Below are 21900 nucleotides of genomic sequence, written 5' to 3' on the forward strand. Positions count from 1 at the left end.
CAAAGGGCCCCACAGGAGCCTGCCTGCCTGGCTACAAGGATGCCAGGCTGCGGCCCTGCCCTCTGCCCGCTCCCTTCCTGCTCCCGCCCGGCCCTGCCAGCGCCCGGCCTGTGACGAGGAAGGGGCTGGCTGAGCTGAAGGCTGAGGGTGGGTGCGGGGCCACGCTGTCGGCAGGAGGGCTGGAGGGCGCCCAAGCAGAGCGCTGGGCTGGTCTGGGGCTGGGGTGCCTGAGAGGTCAGGGCTGGAGCAGAGGGCAGACGGCCCCCAGACAGCTGCAGCCTGTGCACTTCTGAGGGGCCCAGGGAGGGGACTGAGGGGCCAGCCGGTATGAACTGGGACACCCCCTCCCACCAGCAGCCCCAGGGCCAGGCCCGGAGCTTTTCCCAGCCGCCCAGGTCAGGCAGGAGGGGCAGGGAACTCTCCCTCCTGCAGCCTCCAGGGCTTAGCTTAGCCCAGCAGAAGCCCAGGCCAGGGCCGGGTCCGAGCCTCTGCCAAGCAGCAGGGCCCCTGGCACTCAGAGGAGGGAGAACGCTGGAGTGTGGAGAGGGAGGCGGCGGCGGGGGTGGGGGCGGTGTGTGCTCTGGCCAGGGTGGTGCCCAGGGCCCTTCCCTCGTCTCTGCTGTGAGGGACCTGCTCCCCTGGCCGCCTGCCCTGCAGTCACAGGGCCCGACCCCATTCTGCTGGGGAGGCTCCCACTCCTCCTCCGCCTCCCCCCTCCCCCCAGGTCAGCCCCGAAGGCCTGGCTGCAGGCCTGTGCGCTGCTGCAGGAAACATTAAATCCCTGAAACACACATCTCAGGGAGCTCCACTTCCGCAGGCACCCTCCCCAGCAGCAGGCCAGGTCACCAAGGGGCCGGCACCACGGGCAGGAGGGCATGTCCCCAGGGAGCTGGCTCAGCCACATCCCTGTGCTCACCCCTGTGCCCCTGTGCCCTGCACGCCCTGAGCACACCGTGCTCACGCTCAGGTGTACACACGCCGCGCTCATGCCCAGCTTGTCACACTGTCCCACGAAAACACCCGCAGCCACGCAGCTCTCCACTCTGCCCGGCTCTGGCTTACCCACGCTACACAAACTCACTCACTTATCCCCCAAGAGCCCTGTGAGGTGGCTACCCGCTAGCGTCTCATTGACAGATGGGGCAATTGGGGTCCAGAGAGGCTGTACCCCGTGCCACACGTCTGTGACTGCGGGGCTGGGATCTGAACCCAGCGCCCAGCTCCCAGCTCCTGCTGTTGCACACCGCGCTGGGTGGTCACCGGGCACCTCCGCCCAGAGCAGGCACTGCCCGGGGACCCCCACACACCCCAGGCCGGGCACTGCCCCTCAGCACCTGGACTCTCTCCGCGCCTCCCATGGGCTGCAGCGGCCCTGATCCCTGCACGGTTCCAAAGCCCCCCCAGGGTTCCCCCAACTCCCCCCCCACACACACCTATGGGATGCTCTGGGAAATCTGATATCAGCTCAGAGTAAAGCTGCAAAATTAAGTTTAATTGGGACCCCCCCCCCCCGCCGAGAGGCACAGAGGGGGGTGTCCAGCTGGTGTTCCTGAACCTGTGCCAAGACTCGGGGTGGGGCTGTGATGGAGGAGGAAGGGCCTCAGTATGTGCATCTGTGAAACGGAGAGATGGCGGTCCTGCCCTGCTTTTGTGAGCACCCCGCCGCTGGTGCCCGCAGAGCTCCTGGCCCCCCGCCTCTCCGGGGAGCGGTGGGTCCTGTTCTCTGGGCCAGGATGCCAACTCCACCCCAGGGGAGGGTCCCGGTCCCAGTTTTCCAGATGAAGCAGCGGGCACTCGGGAAAGGACTTGCCAACCTGCCCGTTGGCACAGGAAGGGAGGGGGGAGCCTGGACTTGGCCCTGCACCAGGGAGAGGGGGGCTGAAGGGGTGTCGCCTTTGCGCCTCCGCCACGCCCGCCCCAGTTGTTTACCTGAGCCCAGGCCGGGCCCCCAGAGCCTCCGGCCGGGCCCCAGAGCCGCCTTCGTTCCGTTCCGGGTCTAACAAGCCCGGCGCGGCCCCAATTACGGCGGATGCGCTAACGAGGCGGCTTGTTATGGAGCAGGTGCGCCCCGAGGGGCTGGAAGACCGGGCTCAGGGCCCGGACTTGAGCGGACACTGTAACCAGTGGCCTCAGTCTCCTCATCTGTAAAGTGGACCTAGAGCTTGCGCGGCCCGGGGAGCCTCGCCTCGGGAGGTCGACCCTGGGGTAGGGAGCACTTACCCCCGACCCGGCGCTTGGGCGGTACCTGCGGCCCGACCCACCGCTTGGAGCCGCCACGTCCGGCAGCCCCAGCCCGCCGCGCCCTCGCCGCTGCCGGGGAAGAGCAGAGCGGGCCTGGCGCGCCCCCTGCCGGCCGTCCCGCGCCGCTGCCTGCGGGGCCCGCGGCGGACCCTCTGCGCCTCGGTTTCTCCCGAGGGGAAACAATGGGGGCGGAGGCGACGCGAGCGGCTGGAGGCCGTGGGAGAAAGGGCGGTGCCCGCTGGGCCCCGGCGCGATCGAGGGGACTGGGCCCATTCAGCCGTGGGCCTCAGCCTTCTCCTCCGTACAATGGGCTCGGGCGGGACGCGAGGAGCCCAGGCTCACTGCCCCGCCCCCCGCAGTGGACGGCTGCATCCACCGGGCCGCCGGGCCGCTGCTCACCGACGAGTGCCGGACCCTGCAGAACTGCGAGACCGGCAAGGCCAAGATCACCGGCGGCTACCGGCTGCCCGCCAAGCGTGAGTCCGACAGCCCGCCCTAGGGGCGCGTGCCCAGCCTTTGTCACTGGCGCGGCCCCGGACTGCTGGGGGCACTTAGCCTGAGTGCCGGGACCTGGCCCTGCCGCACACGGGGCGGCGGAGGCTGGGGGACAGGACCTGAAGGGCGGGGGCGCTGCGGGGCGGACCTTCGCGCCAGCCTCTAGGCCGGTGCCCGCGGCTGTGGAGGGGCGGGGAGGCCATCGCGGTGTGGTTTGGGCCCCAGAGCACACCTGTGGGCCACGTCCTGGAACCTGGAGGGGGAACCGAGGGCACAGGGCCCTCGCGGCCTGACCCGGTCGCCTCCCGCAGATGTCATCCACACGGTGGGGCCCATCGCCCACGGAGAGCCCAGCGCCAGCCAGGCCGCCGAGCTCCGCAGCTGCTACCTGAGCAGCCTCGACCTGCTGCTGGAGCACCGGCTCCGCTCGGCGGTGAGGGCGCCGGGGGCGGGGCGGGGCGGGCGCCGGGGGCGGGGCGGGGGCGGCCGGTGAAGCCGGGCGCGAGGAGGGGCGTGGCGGAGTGACGCTATCCCTTCCCCTCCCTCCCCTCCCCTCCCCCCTGCCAGGCGTTCCCCTGCATCTCCACCGGCGTGTTTGGTGAGTGGGGTCCCGGAGAGGAGAAAGGGCGGGGTCGGGGCAGGCGGGCAGGCAGTGGGAGCTGAACGTGTGGCAGAGCGGCGAGGGGGCAGGGCAGAACCGGGACTCCCTTTCTTGGGGTCCCCAGGCTACCCCAACGAGGCGGCGGCGGAGGTGGTGCTGGCTGCACTGCGCGAGTGGCTGGAGCAGCACAAGGACAAGGTGAGGCTGGGCCCAGGTGAGGGGCCTGAAGGAGTGGGGTGATGGGGTGCATCGCACCTGCCCACAAGTCTCTGGCCACACCAGCCCTTCCTGCACCCCCTCTCCTTCCCCTCTCACACCGTGAACCCCTTCGGTGAAGGGTGTAGCCTAGCTTGAAGGGCGTCCCAAAGGGGCAAGGGGGGACAGTGACCGGGCCGGGAGCCAGGGAGAGGCGGCTCCTGCGCTGACCAGGCCCTGGTGCAGGTGGACCGGCTGATCATCTGTGTGTTTCTGGAGAAGGATGAAAACATCTACCTGCAGCGGCTCCCCCACTACTTCCCAGTGGGTAGGTACCTATGGCAGGGCCCACCCCCACCAGCCCCACCCTCCCCCCACCCCCCAGGCCGGTTCTCAATGTCCTCTGCCTTCCAGCCTGAGGCCCCCGCCGCACACCCTGACCAGGACGGGTAAGCAGGGCCTGGCCTGCTGTGTGGCTGCCCACTAACCTGCCCACTAACACGCCCGCTCACCCTGGTGCTCACCCACAGGGAGGCAGCCTGGGAAGCCCACAGCCCACCGCCCCCTCCAACCTCTGTGCTCTGCCCGCAGCCTCGCCGGGGCCTGCTGGACCTCGCTCCCAGCTCTGAGAGGTGGCTGAAGCCTGCAGCTGGGCCTGGTCACCGTCCTTTCCCTCAGCCCCTGCCCCTCGGGAGCCTCCTAATAAAGACCACCTGTTGCAGCTCCGCTGTCTGAGCCCTGACTGGGTGAGGGAGGTACCCACAGGTGCAGGCAGGTGCAGGCTCAGAGGGGCGGTGAGTTCAGGGGCCAGGCGATGGCAGACGTGGGCAGTACTTCACATTTATTGAGGGCCTGCCCCCCAAGGAGTTCACAGCCTGGGGATTAAGCCCCCACATGTGCTGGGGTGGGGAGAAAAGGAAGTCAAGGCAAAAAGGCAAGCAATGCAGACACCGTGGCTGAAGCAAAGGGGGTGCAAAGCAGGCACAGGCAGGGGCCTGGGGTGGGCAGGGGGATGGCAGCCTGGCAAGTCCTGCCTGGGGACCTGACCAAGCAGAGGCTTGAAGGCTGCCCCGCCCCTACCAGGGTGGGGTCACCTGGGGGTGCACAGGAGGTACCCCAGCTCCTCCGCCTGCTGAGCCAGGTTGCACCATCATGTCGGCCCTCTGCACCCAGTGTCCCTGACATGCAGACCTGATGGGAAGCAGGCAGCTGGGGTGTGGGGCGCTGGCCACGACAGCAGGACGGAGTGACCTATGAGGGGGCAGCTTGAAGCCTTGATGGTCCTAGGCCCCTGGGTAAGCCCCAGGGAACTTCCTGGGCCAGCTAAGGAGGGGAGGGAGGCACGAAGGAAGCAGAATCCCAATAACCAGGAGGGGGCCCCAAGAGGCCTAGCCCCTCAAAACTGCTGGGGAGGCTTGGGGCGGACAGGTGAAAGGCTGAGGAACCCACCTGGGGGAGGGGTCAGCCAGACACACAGCATCCAGGCGGGCAGCAGCAGAGCAGGGACACGCACACAGGGCTCACCACCAGCATCCCCTTTAATAAAACGTGGACGGTTGTATGACAGGGAAGGGGGAGTGAAATATGACCATTTACAACCACACAAAAACCTCTGTACATGTCTAGTGCCTGGCAGAGGGGAGGGCAGCAGGGCAGCGGCGGGCGAGCCAGCCCTATTTGTAGAGGATGTCGTAGTGTCCAGGCCGGTAGAGAAGGTAGACCTTGGGCTCGGAGCCCTCGGGGAAGATGTGCGGGTTGGTGGTGCCGCCCTCGCCGCGGTCCATGTACTCCACCTGGATGGAGACGCTGAGGGCCTGGGCCAGCGCGATGATGTGGATGTGGTCGCTCTCCTTGCACATGGGCTCCACCTCCTGCAGCAGGGTGCAGGTCAGTGCCGGGTCTCAGCACCCCGCCCCAAGCCCCGCCGACCCCAGGGCACGCCCCCAGGCCCCGGTGCTCCCACCCGGAGAGGAGAGGAAAGGAGAGGAAAGAGGGCCCTGAATCTGAGAAGTGAGGCGGGGTGGCACCTGCTGGCAGAACTCCTTGACAGTCCGCCCACCCTCGATGAAGTGCTCGAAGAACTTGCTCTCCCGCTGCAGGTAGCCAGAGGTGAGCAGCCGCAGGTAGACCACCAGGTAGTCCGAGGTGCTCTGGTCGTTGAAGGAAGCCAGCAGGTCGGCTACTGAGGTCTGCTTCTCCACCTGCTCGATCAGGTCCATGAACTGCCGCCGAAGAGAGACAAGATGAGGGAGGAGATGGGTCAACCCCGCCGCGGCCAGGCCACCCACCCTCCACTCTGGCCGACAGGCCATCAGGACGGGGCTCACCGTGTTGTGGAAATCCTCAATTGTGAACTCGGTGAAGCCCTGGGACACCAGGTCTTCTTTGCTCTTGGCAGACACAGCCTTGAACCTGGGGGCAGGAGGGGAAGGGGGGGGGGCATGGGCTCCTCAGCCACAGAGTAGGGGCCCAGCCTACTGTCTGCCCTCGGGTGGAGCTGTACACCTCCTAGTCATCAAGGAGGAGGGGGCCCCACAAGCCCCCATGAACTTCGCCACCTCCTTCAGGGCCAGGGCGCCCACCCTCCTCACCTCTGCAACTCCTTGCTGTCATCCAGCAGCGCCTCCAGGTGGGAGAACCCGAAGGCTCGGTAGAAGCAGTTTCCGTCGGGCCTGGTCTTGCGGATGTACGAGTACTTTTTGTGGAGGTCCTGCAGAAGGCAGCCGCCCCACCCGTGCCCATCGTCAGCCAGCACCAGGGCAGGCCAAGGCACCACCCAACAAGGCCACACCACAGCCGTGGCAACTGAGCCCCAAGCAGCTACCTGCCACCCTTGGCTGCTGACTCTGGTGGCGGGAGTCACCTAGTGACCCACTGCCCAGAGCCCCCAAAGCCTCGCCTTATGTACACACTGGCTGCATGAGTCACCAGCCACTGGCCACGCCAGGCTCTACCTCCAGTACCGAGTGCCTGGGCCTGCAGGGCTGTCTGCTCGTAAAAACCAGCGAGCGAATCCGTCCTGGGCCAGTGCAGCTGTCCCGTGATCAGTCATTCAAACCATGAGACCAGGGCAAACTGGTTCGGATCAGGGGTGCACAGCCCCCAGGCCGGGGTGGCAAACAGCTCCCCTCGGTGGCTCCTCACCTCTACCCTGCCGGCTCACAGGTACCACCTCCAGGTGCCGTCTTCCGGTTTCCTAGCCAAACTCCATGGACTTTCTTCTGTCAGTCAAACCTGCCCCGAAGTGGGCCAGTAGTGCTGCCTGGCAAACAGGCCTCACTCCCTGGCTTGGGCACCCTCCCCGGCTCCCCAATGGCTCCTTCATACCTTCTCCATTCTCCTTAAACCCCCACCTCAAGACACCTCCACACTTTCCTCCCCCCTCTCCTTGTCCTCGTACCTCACTGCCACGCCACCTCATCCCTCTGACCTGTGATGGTCAGGGTCACCACCAAACCACAACACCCTTCAAGACATGGCGCGTCACCTGCCAGAAGATGGTCACAACACACATCCCTCCACAGTCACCGTCACGTGCAGGCACAACCCTGCTCAGGCCGGGACAGCTTCCGCTTGTCAACTCTCGATGTCATCAATCTTGGGATTTAAATAGTCTTAACGTAACTCTTCGACTGCCCTATCCCAGGCCTGCCCTCCAATTTCAGCTCACACATCCAGCCGCCTCATCTGAACTGCCCGGCCTGGCAAGGCAGGTCCTGACCTCCCCACGTGCCCGCTCCTCTCGGCCTTCCCCTCAATCAACTGCACTCCCTCACTCCCTAAAAGCCTCACACCACACCCAATCCAACGCAGACCCTCTGGCTCTATCCTGAATGCATCCAGTACCAAGCACTTGTCACTGCTTAACTCTCCGGCCTCCTGCTGATCTGATTGCAAAGCTCCCATCTCAAGTCTCCTGGCCTCCACCTGCGCTCAGCCTACTCTCACCCCAGCCACCTGAGCAGCCCAGAAACCTGCTGATACCCTCATCTTCCTCCAAGTCCTTTCTCTGGTTGCAGCCCCATTTCCCACCGCCAACTGCTCCCCACTTGCCTCCACACGCTCCTCAAACCACCCATGTACCCCTGCCCCAGCGGCCACAGCCTACTCCTGTGCCGTCAGTTCAATCACTCCACCACCACCGCTCAGCTACCCCTGGCTTATCTGTCTGTCCCTAAGCTCCATGAGGGCAGGAGTTTGCCAGTGGTAGTCATCACTCCATCTTCAGCGCCCGAAGCAGTGCCTGGCCCACAGCCTGTGCTCATAACGTTAAGACGACAGCGCACAATGCGTGCGAAGAGCCCAAATCACTGCAGCTCCCAGGGAGTTCCCAGAATCCTGCTGAGCACTTTCTCCACGCCAGGCCTTTGCAGAGGGCTAGCACCCATTATCCTACTAACCCTCCGAGGGGCCCATTTCGCAGAGCCACCCAGCTCTGTTTAGGCTCTGTCATCTATGCTCAGGCACCTCCCTAGAAGCAAAGTGGGCTCAGGCACAGCAGAGTGGGGGTGTCAGTTCTGCACACACAGCATGCCGACACTCCAACATTCGCTGAATGACTCGATGGGAAAGAACCCTAACACCCACCCTGTCCGTTTCACCAGGGTGGCCTAAGGGTGCCAGGGAAGTCTGGAAATAAGGCCCCACTCCACCAACCAACCACGTGAGGGAGAGAAGGGACCCACCGCTGGGGCGGCCCTGGCTGTGCGCTGCGCAGAGCCCAGCACGGACCACCGCATCTCCTCCAGCATCACGCTCGCCGTGAGGCGGGGACCTCCGCCCAGGGATGCTGCGTTGCCCGAGCTCACACAGCTGGAAGTGGTGAAGATGACTCAAACCCGGTCTGTCAGGCCCAGAACCAGTACCGTCACCTCTCCACAGACCTTGGGTAAATCGCAAACACCCTAAGCAAGGGGTCAGAGTAGACCACAGGCCACACACAGCTGGATCTGGCCTGTATGTATTGTTTGATCCACATAACATTTTATTTTTTAAATCCTCACCCGAGGATATTTTCCCAATGACTTTTTAGAGAGAGAGAAAAAGTGAGAAATTTTGAGAGAAACACATCGATTGGTTGCCTCCTGCACAGGGCCCGGGCTGGGGCGGAGCCTGCAACCTAGGTACATGCCTTTGACTGGAATTGAACCTGGGACCTTTCGGTCCACGGTGTTCTATCCACTGAGCCAAACCAGCGAGGGCAATCCATGTAACATTTTAAATTTGAACTACCTGCCAAGTGTTAGGAACCTGGAGATTTCGTATCAAAATAATTTCTGGCTTCTCTTGGAAAAAACAGATCTGGCAACAATGGAGTGACAGCCATGGTCACTCCCATGGGCCCAGGTGCTTCCACTCCCTGCCCGTCTGATTCAGAGCTGTGGTGCCATATTCACCCTGGACCTGACCACCTTCAATCACCTGGGTTACCAGCTTGGCCCTGACATGGATAGAAGGTTCTAAGCATCTCTGATCCTTAGGGGGAGGTGGGAGGAGTACACTTACTAAACCCCCAGGCTGTCAGTGGTTACTGTTAACACAAACCCACTGCCACATCTCAGCCTCCGAGCTCACACAGAAGTGAGTGGTTAAGGGCTTAACTGTTTGTAAATGAAGCAGCAGGACCTGGCACAAAGGTCTAGTCTCCACCCCAGTCCATTCGGCCCCAGGGTGAGCACTGAGACCATCATGCCCCACAAGTCTCTCGCTCAACCTCACAACTGCCCTCAACAACCGTGGGCCCATGCTTTCATCATCCCAACTTACAGACAGGAAGCCAGAGGCCAGAGACGTTAAAGGGCCTGCCGAGGACACAGCTGCTGTGTGGCAAAGTCAAGATTTAAATCCAGGTCCGAGGATTCCAGCAGCCAGAGGGCTCCCCCAACACTCTGCCCTCTAAGAGGCCAGGCCCAGCAAGGAGCGTGTCTGGCGTAGACCTGCTCCTGCTCCTGCTCCCACCCCACGCCTCCTGCCCGCCCAGCTGGGCTCCCACCTTGATCTTCTGTTGGTAGATGTTGTCGTCCTCAGCATACTCCTTGTACAGGACCGAGAGCTCCAGCCGCTCCGAGACCAGAGGGTTCTGCACAGCGATCTGCAGAGGGCAGGGAACCATCACGCTGGCGGGTGGCTGGAGCGGCCTACGCCTGACAGCAGAACACCTAACCCTGGAGGAAGGGTGCTGCGCCAGGCACCCGGGGGCACAGGGACAGACCCCCCACCCCCGCCTGAAGGCACCCAGTATCTAGCACAGCTTGGAGAGGAAAGGGCTTCCAAAGTAGAGAGAAACAACAGGCCTCAGGCCCAGTCTATGCATCCACATAGACTGGCACAGCCCCTCACCTCTTGTTGAATTCGGTCCTGCTGAGCCATGATGGCTTCATCATAGGCAAGACAGTTAACACCTGGAAGAAGGAAGCAGCCAAGGGTTACCGCGGGCCTGGCTAGCTCCACTCTAGGCCGCTGGACCAAGGACAAAGCAGCCAGGAGAGCAGCCTAGAATCTGGAAGGTGCATCTTACATCCTGTTCCACCCAACTGTCCTGGCAAAGCCCTTCCGCTCCAAGGCCTTAGTTTTCTCCCATTTGACATGCAGGGCAGAGGCCATCACCCCAAGGTGTGTCCTCCAGCTCTAACACCCCTGCCCCTGGCTTCCTGCACCTTCCCCGCAGCTGGGAGTGCTCTGGGGCGAGGCGGGCAGGTCCCCTGGGAAAAGAGGAGGAGGAGGCAGAGTCCTGGGCTGGAGGAGAGCTTCCTGTGAGCCTGCACTGGCTTGGCCACGCCCTTCCTCCTCCTGCCGTCCTGTGCACCCTTTTTCACTTGTTTTTATTGTTGACAGTGTTACAGATACCTCCCATCCCCCCCCCCAGCCCCTACCCACCCCCACAGGTCCTGTGTATTCTCAATGGTGCCCACTTTACAGGTAAAACAAATGCCCAGGTGAAGTAACCTGCCCAAGGTCACAACTAGGAAAGACTTGTGATGGAACCCAGGCCTGCCCAACCCCAAGGCTGAGCGCTTCACCAGTCCCTCTCCCGCCGCCTCTGCAGAGCCTCCCTCCCCCTCCCTCCCCTCGATGACATCACGAGGAGCGGGTACCTGAGGGGCTCACTCGGAGCAGCCACTGTGAGGAGCCAGCGGCCAGGACTGCTGGTCCTGGCTCCTCCTCAACTGACGTGACCCCGAGCAAGACCTTCCCGGGGGCCGGGGTCTCCCAGGGCTGCCCCTCAAGTGTGCGGCTAAAATGGGGGGGGGGGGGGTGCTAACTTTGAAGGCCAATACTGGTGGCCTGAGCAGCCCGGGTCCGCAGCTGGGCCTCGACCCGTCCCCTTCGCTGCCCGCAATGGCGCTGTCCCTCCCACCCAAGGGACCGACTTAGTTCCCAGGGCCGAGCTCGTGAGTGAAAATGGAGCGAGTGGCACCATTTTGAAAGGTCCAACCCTTCAGAGGTCTAAGAAAACAATGGCCAGGCCGGCGGGCAGGCTGCCTGGCCGGAAGAGGGGGCTCTACGGGGAAGGCGGGCGCAGTCCTCGGGGCACACGCCCGCCGCTCACACCCCCCGCCCGCAGCATCCCCGGCGGCCGCCCCGCCCTTTGTGCCCGCAGCCCCGGGGAACGCGACGCCTCCCGGGCGCCGGCTGCTCTGGAGAAGGCGGGCGAGCGGCGGGGCCGACCTAGGCCTCGGCCTCGGCCTGACTGCAGGGACCGGGGCGGCGGGGCAGGGGACCGGGAGCCCGGCGCGGGGGGAGGGGGCGGGGGCGGGGCGGCCCAGGCCCCGCCCCGGGTGCGCGCGAGGGGAAGGGCCGCGGGCCGGGGCCGCCCCGCCCGCCCGGACGGGGGTCGCAGCGGCGGCTCCTTCTATTGTGAGGGGGAGGGGAGGCGGCGGCGACGGCGGAGAAAGGGGCCGTTCGCGCGCTCCGTCCTGGCCGCCGGCCGCCCCGCCCCCCGCCTCCTCGGGAGCCAGCGGCCCCGCATCGCGCCCCTGGCCCCGGCCGGCCGGTCCTCCCGGAGGCAGTACCTTCGGCGTCGCTGCCCAGCGGCTCCTGCTTCTGCTGCTGAGGTTCCTCCGCCGCCATCTTTAAACAGCGCCGCACTGCCGACCGCTTCCGGGTTACCAGTTGTCCTCCTCCCGGAAGAGAGCCCCTCCTCGTGACCCCTCCCTGGCAACGCCTCTAGCAACGGGGTCCCCTCAGGCTTGGCCGCCGGAGGGGCGGGGAGTCCCTGGCCGCCGCGGGCGCAGGGCCCGGCCTCGGAGGAGCCGCCGCCCCGCCCCCTCCGCCGGCACCTGCGGGCTGGGCTTCCCGGCCTCCCGCACCCGGGCTGGGACCTCCTGGAGCCGAGTGTCCTTTTCCCTGGAGTTTGGCCTGAGTTATGGAGAGAAGTAGGAAGGGGGAAGGGGGGTCGGCCTGCGGTGGGCTCCGGGCCCCGGGCCGGCGATCGCCCGGCAGAGGGGACCCCGCTCCGGGAGCCTCCGTCTCTGCGGCGTTGGCTCCCGCTCCGGGCGGGAGGGCAGCCCCTTCGGCGCCAGGCCAGCGTCTCCGGACCCAGCGCCGGGGCCTGTGCGCTTCTGGTTGTGAGAAAGGCGAGGTCTTTGAAAAGCAGGGAGTTGGCGGCGGCGACCCATAAACCGGGAGGTCAGGGGCGATCCCGGTCGGGGCTCTCCATCCCCGTGTGGGGCTACTGGCCGTGCAGGGGCAGCCGGTCCATGATGCTCTCTCACCATTGATGTTTCTCTCTCTCCCTCTCCCTTCCTCTCTGAAATCAATGGAAATAATTTAAAAAAAAAAAAAAAAAGCAGGGAGTTGATAAAAATGAAAAACAATAGTGGCTGCCAGGGTTTAAGGAAGGAGTGGGGGCCAGAGGAAAGTGGGAGTGGTTGTAAAAAGGAAACTGGAGGGATCCTTGTGGGGATGAAACATTCTGTATCTTTTTTTTAGTCTATTTTTATTTTTTTATTGATTTGAGAGAGGAAGGGAGAGGGTGAGAGAGATAGAAACATCAATAATGAGAGAGAATCACTGATTGGCTGCATCTTGCCCACCCCACACTGGGCACCAAGACCCCAACCCCGACATGTGCCCTTGACCGGAATCGAACCTGGGACCCTTCAGTCCGTAGGCCGACGTTCTATCCACTGAGCCAAACCAGCTAGGGCTCTGTATCTTTCTTAAATAAGTTTTCTAAATTGATTTTTAGAGAGAGAGAGAACAGAATTCGACTGCCTCCTGCAGGCCTCTCACGGGGGACTGAGCCTGCAACCCTGGGCACATGCCCTAACTGGGAACTGAACCAGCAACCTTTTGGTGCACTGGTGATGCCCAACCAATGAGCCACATGGGCCGGGCTTTCATATGTTTTTATTGATTTTTTTAGAGAGAGGATGGGAGGAAGAGAAACCGACCAATCCATACACCCTCTGTCCCTGACCAGTCTGAATTCACAACCTGGGCATGTGCTCTGACTGGGAATCAAACCCGTGACCTTTGGCCCTGGCCTATTTTACTCAGTGGTTAGAGCAGCAGTTCTCAACCTGTGGGTCGCGACCCCTTTGGGGGTCGAACGACCCTTTCACAGGGGTCGCCTAAGACCACCGGAAAACACAGATATTTACACTACGATTCATAACAGTAGCAAAATTACAGTTATGAAGTAGCAACGAAAATAATGTTATGGTTGAGGGTCACCACAACATGAGGAACTGTATTAAAGGGTCGCAGCATTAGGAAGGTTGAGAACCACTGGGTTAGAGGGTCACTGGGTTGATTCCCTGGTCAAGGGCATATACCCTGGTAGCAGGTTCCATCCCCAGCCACAGTAGAGCGCCAGTAGGAGGCAACTAATGGATGTTTCTCAATGTTTCTCTCTCTCTCTTTCCTCCCCCCCCCCCCCCCCCTTCCACTCTCTAAAAATCAATGGAAAAAATATCCTCACTCCTTGGGTGAGAACTTTTTTAAATACATTTTTATTGATTTCAGAGAGGAAGAGAGAGAGAGATAGAGAAACATCAATGATGAGACATTTATTGACTGGCTGCCTCCTGCAGGCTCCCTACTGGGGATGGAGCCCACAACCTGGACATGTGCCCTTGACCTGAATCGAACCCGGGACCCTTCAGTCTGCAGGCCGATGCTCTATCCACTGAGCCAAACTGGCGAGGGTTGGGTGAGGATTTTTTTTTTTTTTTTTAAAGTGACCTTTCAGTTCCCAGGATGATGCTCAACCACACTGGCCAGGGCAAAACATTCTGTATCTAACTGTATATGCTGTACTACAGTTTTACAAAATGTTACTAATGGAGGAAACTGGGTAAAGGGTACACAGGATGCTTCTGTGCAATGTTAAAATTGCCCGTGAATTACCTAAAAGTAAAACGGTTACAAAGTGGCCCGGTCCGTGTTGCTTGTTGGTTGAGCATTGACCCATGAACCGAGTCCCCTGTTGGGTTTTGGGCTCAGTCCCCACTAGGGGGCGTTTGAGGGGCAGCTGATGGATGTTTCTATCTCTCCCTCTCCCTCCCTCTCTAAAAGCAATGAAAGCATGTATATCTTTTAAAAGGTTACAAAGTGGTAAGGCCTGGGATGCTGAAGCTACTGTTAGGTGGTAGCCTGGGGCTCTGGCTCCTGCCTCAGTCCCAGGCAGCCCCTCAGCTGGTCACAGTGCAGGAGTGGAATGTGTTCGTGAGCTTGGTCCGGTCCTGGAGCTGGTGCCTGGGCTCACCACACCGCCCCGGTGACCTTCCCACAGCAACGCGACCACCGTCAAACCTGTGTCACAAGCACCGCAAATGCCTGCTCACCGCGTCACTGAGCCTTGGGGTTTCTTCCAAAGTCAAGAAAGCAAAGGAGCCACCCAATTTGGACCCTGTGCCTCCACACTGTTCATTTCTTTTCCGGGTTTTAACAGTAAAATCTGGAATGCCAATCAGCTCTTCAGTCAGTAGAAGAGAATTGGTGGTCTGTGAAGAGCTAATAAGACAGTTGATGACAAAAACGTATTAGGCTTTACTAAATCTTGAAGCCTAATGTTTTTATCTTCAACTATCTTATTAGCTCTTAAAAATAGCTGTAAGACAACTACCCCCTCCTCCCTTACTTCCAGGGGGGAGTCCGTGATGGGAGGGAGCACGGGGCGGGGGGGGCGGGAGGCTGAGGTTGGGACTAAGGACAGGGAGCACAGCTGCTCTGGAGTCAGAAGGAATCCGCGTGCTACAGTGACTGCCAACGCCCCCCTCCCAAGGCCTGGGGCCTGAACAAACCCCCCGCCCCCATGTACAGGCCTGAAAGGAGGGTGCTCTCTCCCCCTGCTGCCCAGCCCTCCTTGTCAGGCAGAACAGCGAGCAGGAAACTGGCCCAGGGAACTCAACTTTTTTTTTAATTGATTTTAGAGCGAGGAAGGGAGAGGAACATCCGTGTGAGAAACGGATCAGACGGGATGCAACCCACAGCCTGGGTATGTGCCCTGACCAGGAATCAAACCCGCCGCCTTCTGGTGTACAGATGATGGTCCAACCGAGACACACCAGCCAGGGTGCAGGGGCTCAAGTTTTGCCCCCTCTTTTCCAGGTCGATCTCTCGTGGTTAAGAACTCCTCTTCCCCTCACTCCACGGTAAATGTCCCTTTTACCGTTTCAGGGTTTCAGTTCTCTACCTGAAGCGTCTAAAGGCCAGTGCACATCTGCCAGGAGTCACCAGCAGAGCGCGGCTTTCCTCTGCCTCCCAATGCCAACCCAGAAACGCCCCGCGCTGCTCCCCAGCTGGCGAGGTCCGCAGTGAAACGGGCAGCACGGGGTGGGGTTCGGCTGCTGTCACAGTCACAAAGGCGGCAGGCGCAGCCCAGGCTTGCTGTCCCACGGCACGGACACGGCACAGACGCCTCCTCACAGCCCTGCTGGCTCGCAGTGTCTGCACTCCCCACCCATGCCAGCTGGATTCTGTCAGGAGGAGGGAGAGGCGACCCGTACCAGGACCCAGGGACCGTGACACTGTACGGATGGCACAGGGGGCCACATGGCTGCCAGGCCCACTCACTTCTCCCACCTCTCAGGGGAGAGGGCCTGGCAGCAAGGACGTGGCATGGGCCCCGGGAGGGCCACGATCCTCACAGGAAGGCCGTGGCCAGGAAAAGCCGCACAGGAGAGCCCAAGACGAGGGATCAGTGACCCTCTCCACGGCCGGCTTGGGGGCAGGCAGCTCCCCAGATGGGAAGAGTGGGGGCATGCCTGGCGCCAAAGGAACCTCTGGAACGCCACGGCAGGAAGCCACAAGGGTCATAGGCAGCTGGCTCCAAAGTCAGAGGCCAGACCGATGGGCTGCGGGCTGGGTTGATTCTCGCCTGCAGGGTCCGGGCCACCTCAGGCAAAGGCAAGCAGAGGAGGGGCAGAGGCGGCACAGGGAGAGAGCCACCCCGCCCGTCCCATCCCAGCCACACGCCTCCTCCTGGCAATCCCTCCCATTCCAACACATCTCAGTCTGTTGAGGACCCAGTCCCCTGGTGCCCGTCCCCGGGGAGAGCCTCCACGCGCACGCAGGGGGATGCATTCGTTCCCTTCCTGCTACCATAAACCAACCACGAAACCTCGCGCTCACAACACAATGTCCGACTTCACAGACCCAGAGGCCAGAGGTCTGGTCCGGGTTCCGCGGGACAAAACTGACGCATCTGCTGGCTGCGCTCCTTTCCGGAGCTCTGGAGAAGCTGCTGCCGCCTGCAGGGTGTTGGCAGGATCCAGTGCTTGCTGCTGTCGGACTGAGGTGCCGTGTTCTTGCTGGCTGTACTCTGAGGGCTGTTCCCAGGTCCTGGAGGTCACTGCGTTCCTTGGCTCCCGGCCCACTTTCTCCATCTTCACAGCCAGCACAGGCAGGCAGACAGGTGGGCAGAGTCCTCCCAAAATGAAATGACCATTTCCCTCTTCCTTGTCCATCGTCCACCATAAGGATTACACTGGGCCCATCGGCTCTTCCATTTCAACACAATTTTAATCACATCTGCAGAGTCCCCTTTGCCATGTAATTTACTCACAGATTCCAGGGGTCAGGACATGGACATCTTTGGGAGGCCACAATTCTGCTGGTCACACCACCTTAATTTTAAAATCATGGAAACTGAGGCTCAGAGAGGCTAAATGACTTGCCCACTGTCATATAGCAAATGGCCAAACCAGGCCTCAAACCCAGAGCTCTGCCTCCCAGCCCACTGTTCTTGACATAGTATCTGCCAGGACCGCAGCCTCCCCCACCAGCAAGCACACCATGGCGGACCCCGTCCTCCAGACCCAGGCCCCACAGGCCCCCGCAGACCCAGAAAATGCTGGCTGGGAGGTCAGGGAGCCTTACCTCTCGGTAGGGGATGGGAGAGGGACTCCGAAAGGTGACCAGACTTCAGGCCCAGAACCACACCAAGAACCAAAGGGAGAATGGGGCTCGAGCATGGCCGGTCACCCGCGCCCTACTCGCCCATCCACCCCCAAGTGACCCTGCCCACATCCACATGTGCTGCGGCTCCAGCAGGTTGTGGGGGAGAGGGGCTGAGGAGCTGCCGGGCTTGATAAGGGCGCGCTCAGGCCAGGGCTCTGAGGGGCTTGCCTGTAACCACTCGCTTTTCATCAACTCGCGCTGTGGCTTGAGATGTGCAGCTTTGGGCCGGAGTAGTGCTGCTCGGACAGGGGCCCGCTGTCCCTTTGGGTTCCAGGGACACAAAATGACACCCAATCAAAACCCTTGGCAGGACAGTGGCGTTACCACAGAAACTTAACCCCTCTCCTGGCCTGGGGTCACGTTCTTGCTACATGGCAGCCCGTGGCCTAATCTGTGTCCACAGCAACCTAGCAGCTCAGAGCTCTCCGCTCGAGATGTCAAACGGGAAGCCTCCTGAGCCGTGTCCAGCACGGCCGAGTGAATCTGAGGAGGGTGGTGAAGGATTAAAGACAGACAAGAGAATACAGTTGGGACCAGGTGGATCACTGCCTGGATGAGGAAGCAGTGACGCAGCCTGTAAGCTGAAGCTTTATCTTATAGTCAGACTAGTAGCCCTGCGCATGAATCCGTGCGCCAGTAGCTCTCTGCAGGGCCTGGCCGCTCTGCGCCCGCAGCCCAGAGGCCCTCCACAGCCCAGAGGCCCATCTGCAGCCGGGCGCGGAACGATTGCCTTGTTGCTGTGGTGATGAAGCAAGCATTCCGCCAGGCCACTCATGCTGGCCACCCCCCCACCCCCAGGACTGGGGGACTTGGGTGGGGCTGAGAGGACTGGGTGCTGCCATCTTTGTGACGGAGTGATGGTTAATTTGCATATTACCCTTTTATTGGATAGGTTCACACAAAGCAAAGGGAGTGGTCAACATGTTTACAATGTTCTTGCGAGTTTCAAACCTACTTCTTACTCAGGCCTTGTTTTGGCAGCACTTGCTGCACCTCCCACGGCCCATTAGCTACCCAGGAACAAGGGAGGACTATAAGGTCAAGCTTCATTGTGCTCGGAGGGCTCTGCCCTCCAAGCTGGGACTTGTATGTGGCTCTGCCACAGGTCAGTCTGAGGCCTGACCCTATAGCCGCTCCCTACAGCCTCCCAGAGTGAGGCAGGTGATAGCCATGAGCTCCCGCCCCCAAGACAAGGGAGCTGTGGAGGACCCTGCCGGTGACAGGTGGGTGCTCCTCCCTCCTCACCCCAGCCTGGCTTAGGTTGCCCTTCAGATCCTACATCCCACTCCTGGGCCACTATCCCACCCTGTGGACACCCCCCAGCATTCAAGGCCCGGCCCCTCCAGGCCCGGCAGAGGCTGGCCTGTGTGGAAACAAGCCTTTTAGGGCAGGCAACCATCCCCACCTCAGGGAGGCAGCCGGCAGAAGTGCCTTGTCCCACTATCCAGGCACTGGGTCCCCCGGACACCACACAAAAAGGCCAGGAAAGGTTAGACAAAAGGGAGAACAGGGTTCATCTTGAGCTTCTGTCAACGCCAATCAGGAAACAAGAGCCCTGCCGAAGAGGGTTTGGGGAGATGGGAGTTCTGACACCCAGGGCCTCAGCCAGCCACATCCTAGAGCACTTCAGCTTTACCTGGCAGCTCTGCCCGCCCTCCTGGCCCGAAGCCCTGGCACCCTGTGTCTGTTCAGAAATCACCCAGGGGAAGGGACACAGCAAAGGAGAGCTAAACTGCCCTCCAGGGTGGGGACGGCAGTCTGGGGGTTCCTTCCAGACACTGAAGTCAGGATTCCAGCTCAGTGTGGAGTATTTCCCAGCTTAGGAGGCCCCCCAGGCCCCTAGGGATGGAGGAGCAGCAATTCCCCAACCAAGGAGGAGAAGGGACCGAGCAGCGGCAGGGAGAAGAAGCCAGTCAGTCCATGAGCACTTACGGATATAGTGATAAAAGGCAAGGGGCCCTGGCGTTGACATAAAAAAGCAAGACACTGTCAAGTCTGCCCCCCCTTCCCCCCAACTAGGAAGGACATCACCATCTGAGAAATGGTTGGAGCTCCAACTCCAGCCAGGGAAGGCTGGCCCCAAAGGGAGAGGCAGACACGGAGACAGACAGACAGACACACACACACACAAGGCTGCCCAATAACAAGTGTTTGTTTTCCCAAGAAAAAACATTTCAACACAGGAAAGCACGCAAAGGAAGCAGCCCTCCCCGACAGCAGAGGGAATGGCTGGGCACCAGGACCGACCACTGGCCAGTCAGCCAGCAGGCCCCCTTCTCCACACCCCCACCCAACACCAACCTCAGCTCAAGTATGGAGGCAGAAGCCCAGGTGGAAGGTACGGTGAATTTCTGAAGCATGATTTAAATAGACTTTATTGTTCCAAGGTGGGTCCTACCCAGCAGGGCCTTATACACCGAATTACATGGTCCCATGATCACAATGGAGAAACCAAGAGGTCATATTGCAGAAGAGGCCGCGGTAGCTGAAGGACGCCCTCCAGGGGAGGCGGCCAGGAATGCAGCAGACATGATCAGGACAGGCGGGTGGTCAGGTCACAGGGGAGGAGGACAGCCCCTCACTCCCGCTTCTTGTAGCTCTCCAGGTGAGACAACACCCAGCCCGCCGGCAGGAAGATGCACAGGAAGCAGGAGGTGAGCCCAATGGCGACGTCCTGCACGGAGCACAAGGAAGGAAGCCCCACAGTAAGAAACTGCCCAGGGGCCCGGATGTCTGGGCAGCTCCCCAGGCAGCAGAAGCCCCCCTCCTGGAGTGAAGGTTCAGGCTGCAGATCCAAGGCCCACTCCAGGCCCTGAGGTCAAGGGTCAGACATGGAAGGGGGGAGGGGCAGCCTGGGTTAGAATCCATGGAGGAATCCACCAGCCGTTGATCAAGTGAAGGAACAGGAACAAGGATGTAAACCTGTTTATAGCTGGCCGGCTGGGACCCAGGAACCTTCCATGGGCTGGTAACTGTAAAAATGCACCTCCCACCTCCTTCCCGGGACTGCAGGCACCCCCGGGGCTGGAATCCAGGCTTTTTTCAGCCATTTCCACACTCCCTATAGCTAAGATCGCTGGGAAACCTGGAGTCACACTTGAGTTCAAATTCCTTCTTCACCACCGAAGGGTGTGACTTTTGACAAGTCAATGCGGCTGCTCCTAAATCTCCGCTCCCTCAGCAGAAATGGAGTTCATGCCTTTCTTCTCGGGTCACGGGCAGGACTGACGGGGCCAGCACAGCAGTCTTGGCACCGTGCCTGGCACACAGCAGGCCCCCAGCGGTGCCAGCTGCAACTATGATCACTATGAGCTCCTCCATCGCAGCACCTCCCGGGCCTGCTAGCCTGGACTCCGAGGGCTTAAACGCAAGGCGGGTTCCGCCACTGAGGCAATGGGTAGCTGCGCCCAACAGGAGGGAGCGGGCAGTCGGGGTTAAACCTCCCACGTTCCTGGAATTGCAAACACCTGTTGGGGTCCTCTTGCCCGCTCCCCCGCCGCACCCGCTTCCCTAACCATTAGTCGCGGTAGCAACTACTATCCTCGCTGACGTCGTCAGGCAACCCCAGGAACCGACGGGCAGGCTGTGACCCGAAATCCTGGGGCCGACTGCAGGCCGGGGGCCGGGCACGTCCCCTGCGCCCTCAGGCCGGCCCCCACCCGCCCGGCAGCTCGGGCCACGCGGAACCCGCCGCCCCCGCCCGGCTCACCAGGGTGCCGAGCTGCTCCCGCGGAGGCTTGGAGTGCACCTGCGCGCGCGGCACCAGGAGCCGCCGGGCCGGGCCCGCGAGGCCCCGCAGCAGGAGCGGCGCCAGCGGAGACATGACCGCACAGAACGCACTGCAGACGGCGGCCTGGCGGAGCCCAAGGTCGGGGAGTCAAAATGGCTGCCCGAGACTTCCGGAGCAGGGGAGGCGACCCGGGAACGCCCCGGAAATGACGAAAGGCCGCACCTCCCTTGGTTTTGGGCGCGTTCCTCGAAACAGCCAATCGACGCCACCCTCCCACCGGTGGGCGGGGCCTGGAGGGCGTCCTACCGGCTATGCCCCGCCTCCCAAGTGGCCTATCTTCGTGAGTGACAGTTGTGGTCACGCTGTCACATAAGTGTAAGTTATAACCCTAGGCGGCACCCCTTTTTTTATTTTTTATTTTTTTTAGAGGGAGAGGAAGAGAGGAAGGGAGGAACGTCGATGGGAGAGCTGACGTCGCTGGGCTGCCTCCTGCACGCCCCCCACCTACCGGGGATCGAGCTCGGAGCCCAGGCGTGCGCCCCGACCCAGGGCGGCCTGCCAGGCGCCGCCCCGGCCTCCCCCTGCACCCCCGCGCCGCCCCGGCCTCCCCCTGCACCCCCGCGCCGCCCCGGCCTCCCCCTGCACCCCCGCGCCGCCCCGGCCTCCCCCTCCATCCCTGCGCTCCTCGCTCTCTCTTCAGACTCCCCTCTGCCGGCCTCCCGCGTCTTGCCCGACCCGCTGACACTAACCTAACCGAACTCTCTTCGTTTTCCATTAGCCTCTCTAATGGAAATCACCCCCAGACTCCACGCAGGGCAAACGACCTTCCTCCCTCCACCCCTACTTTCCTTCTTTTTAAACATAAATCTAACCAAATCATACACCTACTTAACTTTCATTGGTCCGAGTTCCGTTTTCTGGATGTCACTCTTCAGCCTGTCTCTAAATACTCCACACCTCCCTCCTTGCTCAGGGTCTTGCCCCCCCCACCCCCACCCCCAAGCCTTTTGCTTCTTTGTATCTGCTTTGTATCTGCCTAGAACACTTTCAGCTCTTACCTAGCTTTCCTTTTTCACCTCTAACGCCTACTCTCCCGGCCTCCGCTTAGAGATACAGCTCTCTTTATTCAATAAATACTCACTCGTCCCTACTGTGTTCCAGGAACTGTTCTGGATCCAAGTGAACAAGGACTCCCTTATCACAGAAATATTCGAGGGGGAGAGATGATAAA

General features: G+C 61.4%; 3 protein-coding genes across 6 annotated transcripts in view; 1 reads left to right on the plus strand and 2 right to left on the minus strand.

The window, feature by feature from the left end:
• Positions 1-4253, plus strand: part of MACROD1 (mono-ADP ribosylhydrolase 1) — a 128590-nt gene extending 124337 nt beyond the window's left edge. For 2 of the 4 annotated variants that reach the window (XM_054725838.1, XM_054725837.1), the window contains 6 exons: positions 2601-2717; positions 3048-3169; positions 3304-3334; positions 3462-3535; positions 3779-3860; positions 4124-4253. In XM_054725838.1, coding sequence (XP_054581813.1) covers positions 2601-2717; positions 3048-3169; positions 3304-3334; positions 3462-3535; positions 3779-3860; positions 4124-4161 — 464 coding nt within the window. In that variant the 3' untranslated portion in view covers positions 4162-4253. Of the gene's footprint in view, positions 1-2600; positions 2718-3047; positions 3170-3303; positions 3335-3461; positions 3536-3674; positions 3734-3778; positions 3861-3946; positions 3982-4123 lie in introns of those variants that run through there. The other 2 variants (XM_054725839.1, XM_054725840.1) reach the window with 2 other exon arrangements.
• A 799-nt stretch (positions 4254-5052) lies between these two features.
• On the minus strand, positions 5053-11744 carry OTUB1 (OTU deubiquitinase, ubiquitin aldehyde binding 1). The gene is made up of 7 exons (XM_008159045.3): positions 11545-11744; positions 9872-9933; positions 9525-9623; positions 6124-6242; positions 5860-5944; positions 5560-5754; positions 5053-5403 (listed from the first exon to the last, which is right to left on the minus strand). The coding sequence occupies exons 1-7, from the start codon at positions 11600-11602 to the stop codon at positions 5206-5208; spliced, it is 816 nt and encodes a 271-aa protein (XP_008157267.1). The 5' UTR covers positions 11603-11744; the 3' UTR covers positions 5053-5205.
• A 7552-nt stretch (positions 11745-19296) lies between these two features.
• Positions 19297-20823, minus strand: LOC103302033 (cytochrome c oxidase subunit 8A, mitochondrial). Its single transcript, XM_008159044.3, has 2 exons — positions 20649-20823; positions 19297-19613 (listed from the first exon to the last, which is right to left on the minus strand). Exons 1-2 carry the CDS (start codon positions 20760-20762, stop codon positions 19518-19520), a joined length of 210 nt encoding a protein of 69 aa, XP_008157266.1. The 5' UTR covers positions 20763-20823; the 3' UTR covers positions 19297-19517.
• Positions 20824-21900: the final 1077 nt, after the last annotated feature.

This window comes from Eptesicus fuscus, chromosome 13 (assembly GCF_027574615.1).
Source record: "Eptesicus fuscus isolate TK198812 chromosome 13, DD_ASM_mEF_20220401, whole genome shotgun sequence".
In the NCBI taxonomy this organism is placed as follows: domain Eukaryota; kingdom Metazoa; phylum Chordata; class Mammalia; order Chiroptera; family Vespertilionidae; genus Eptesicus; species Eptesicus fuscus.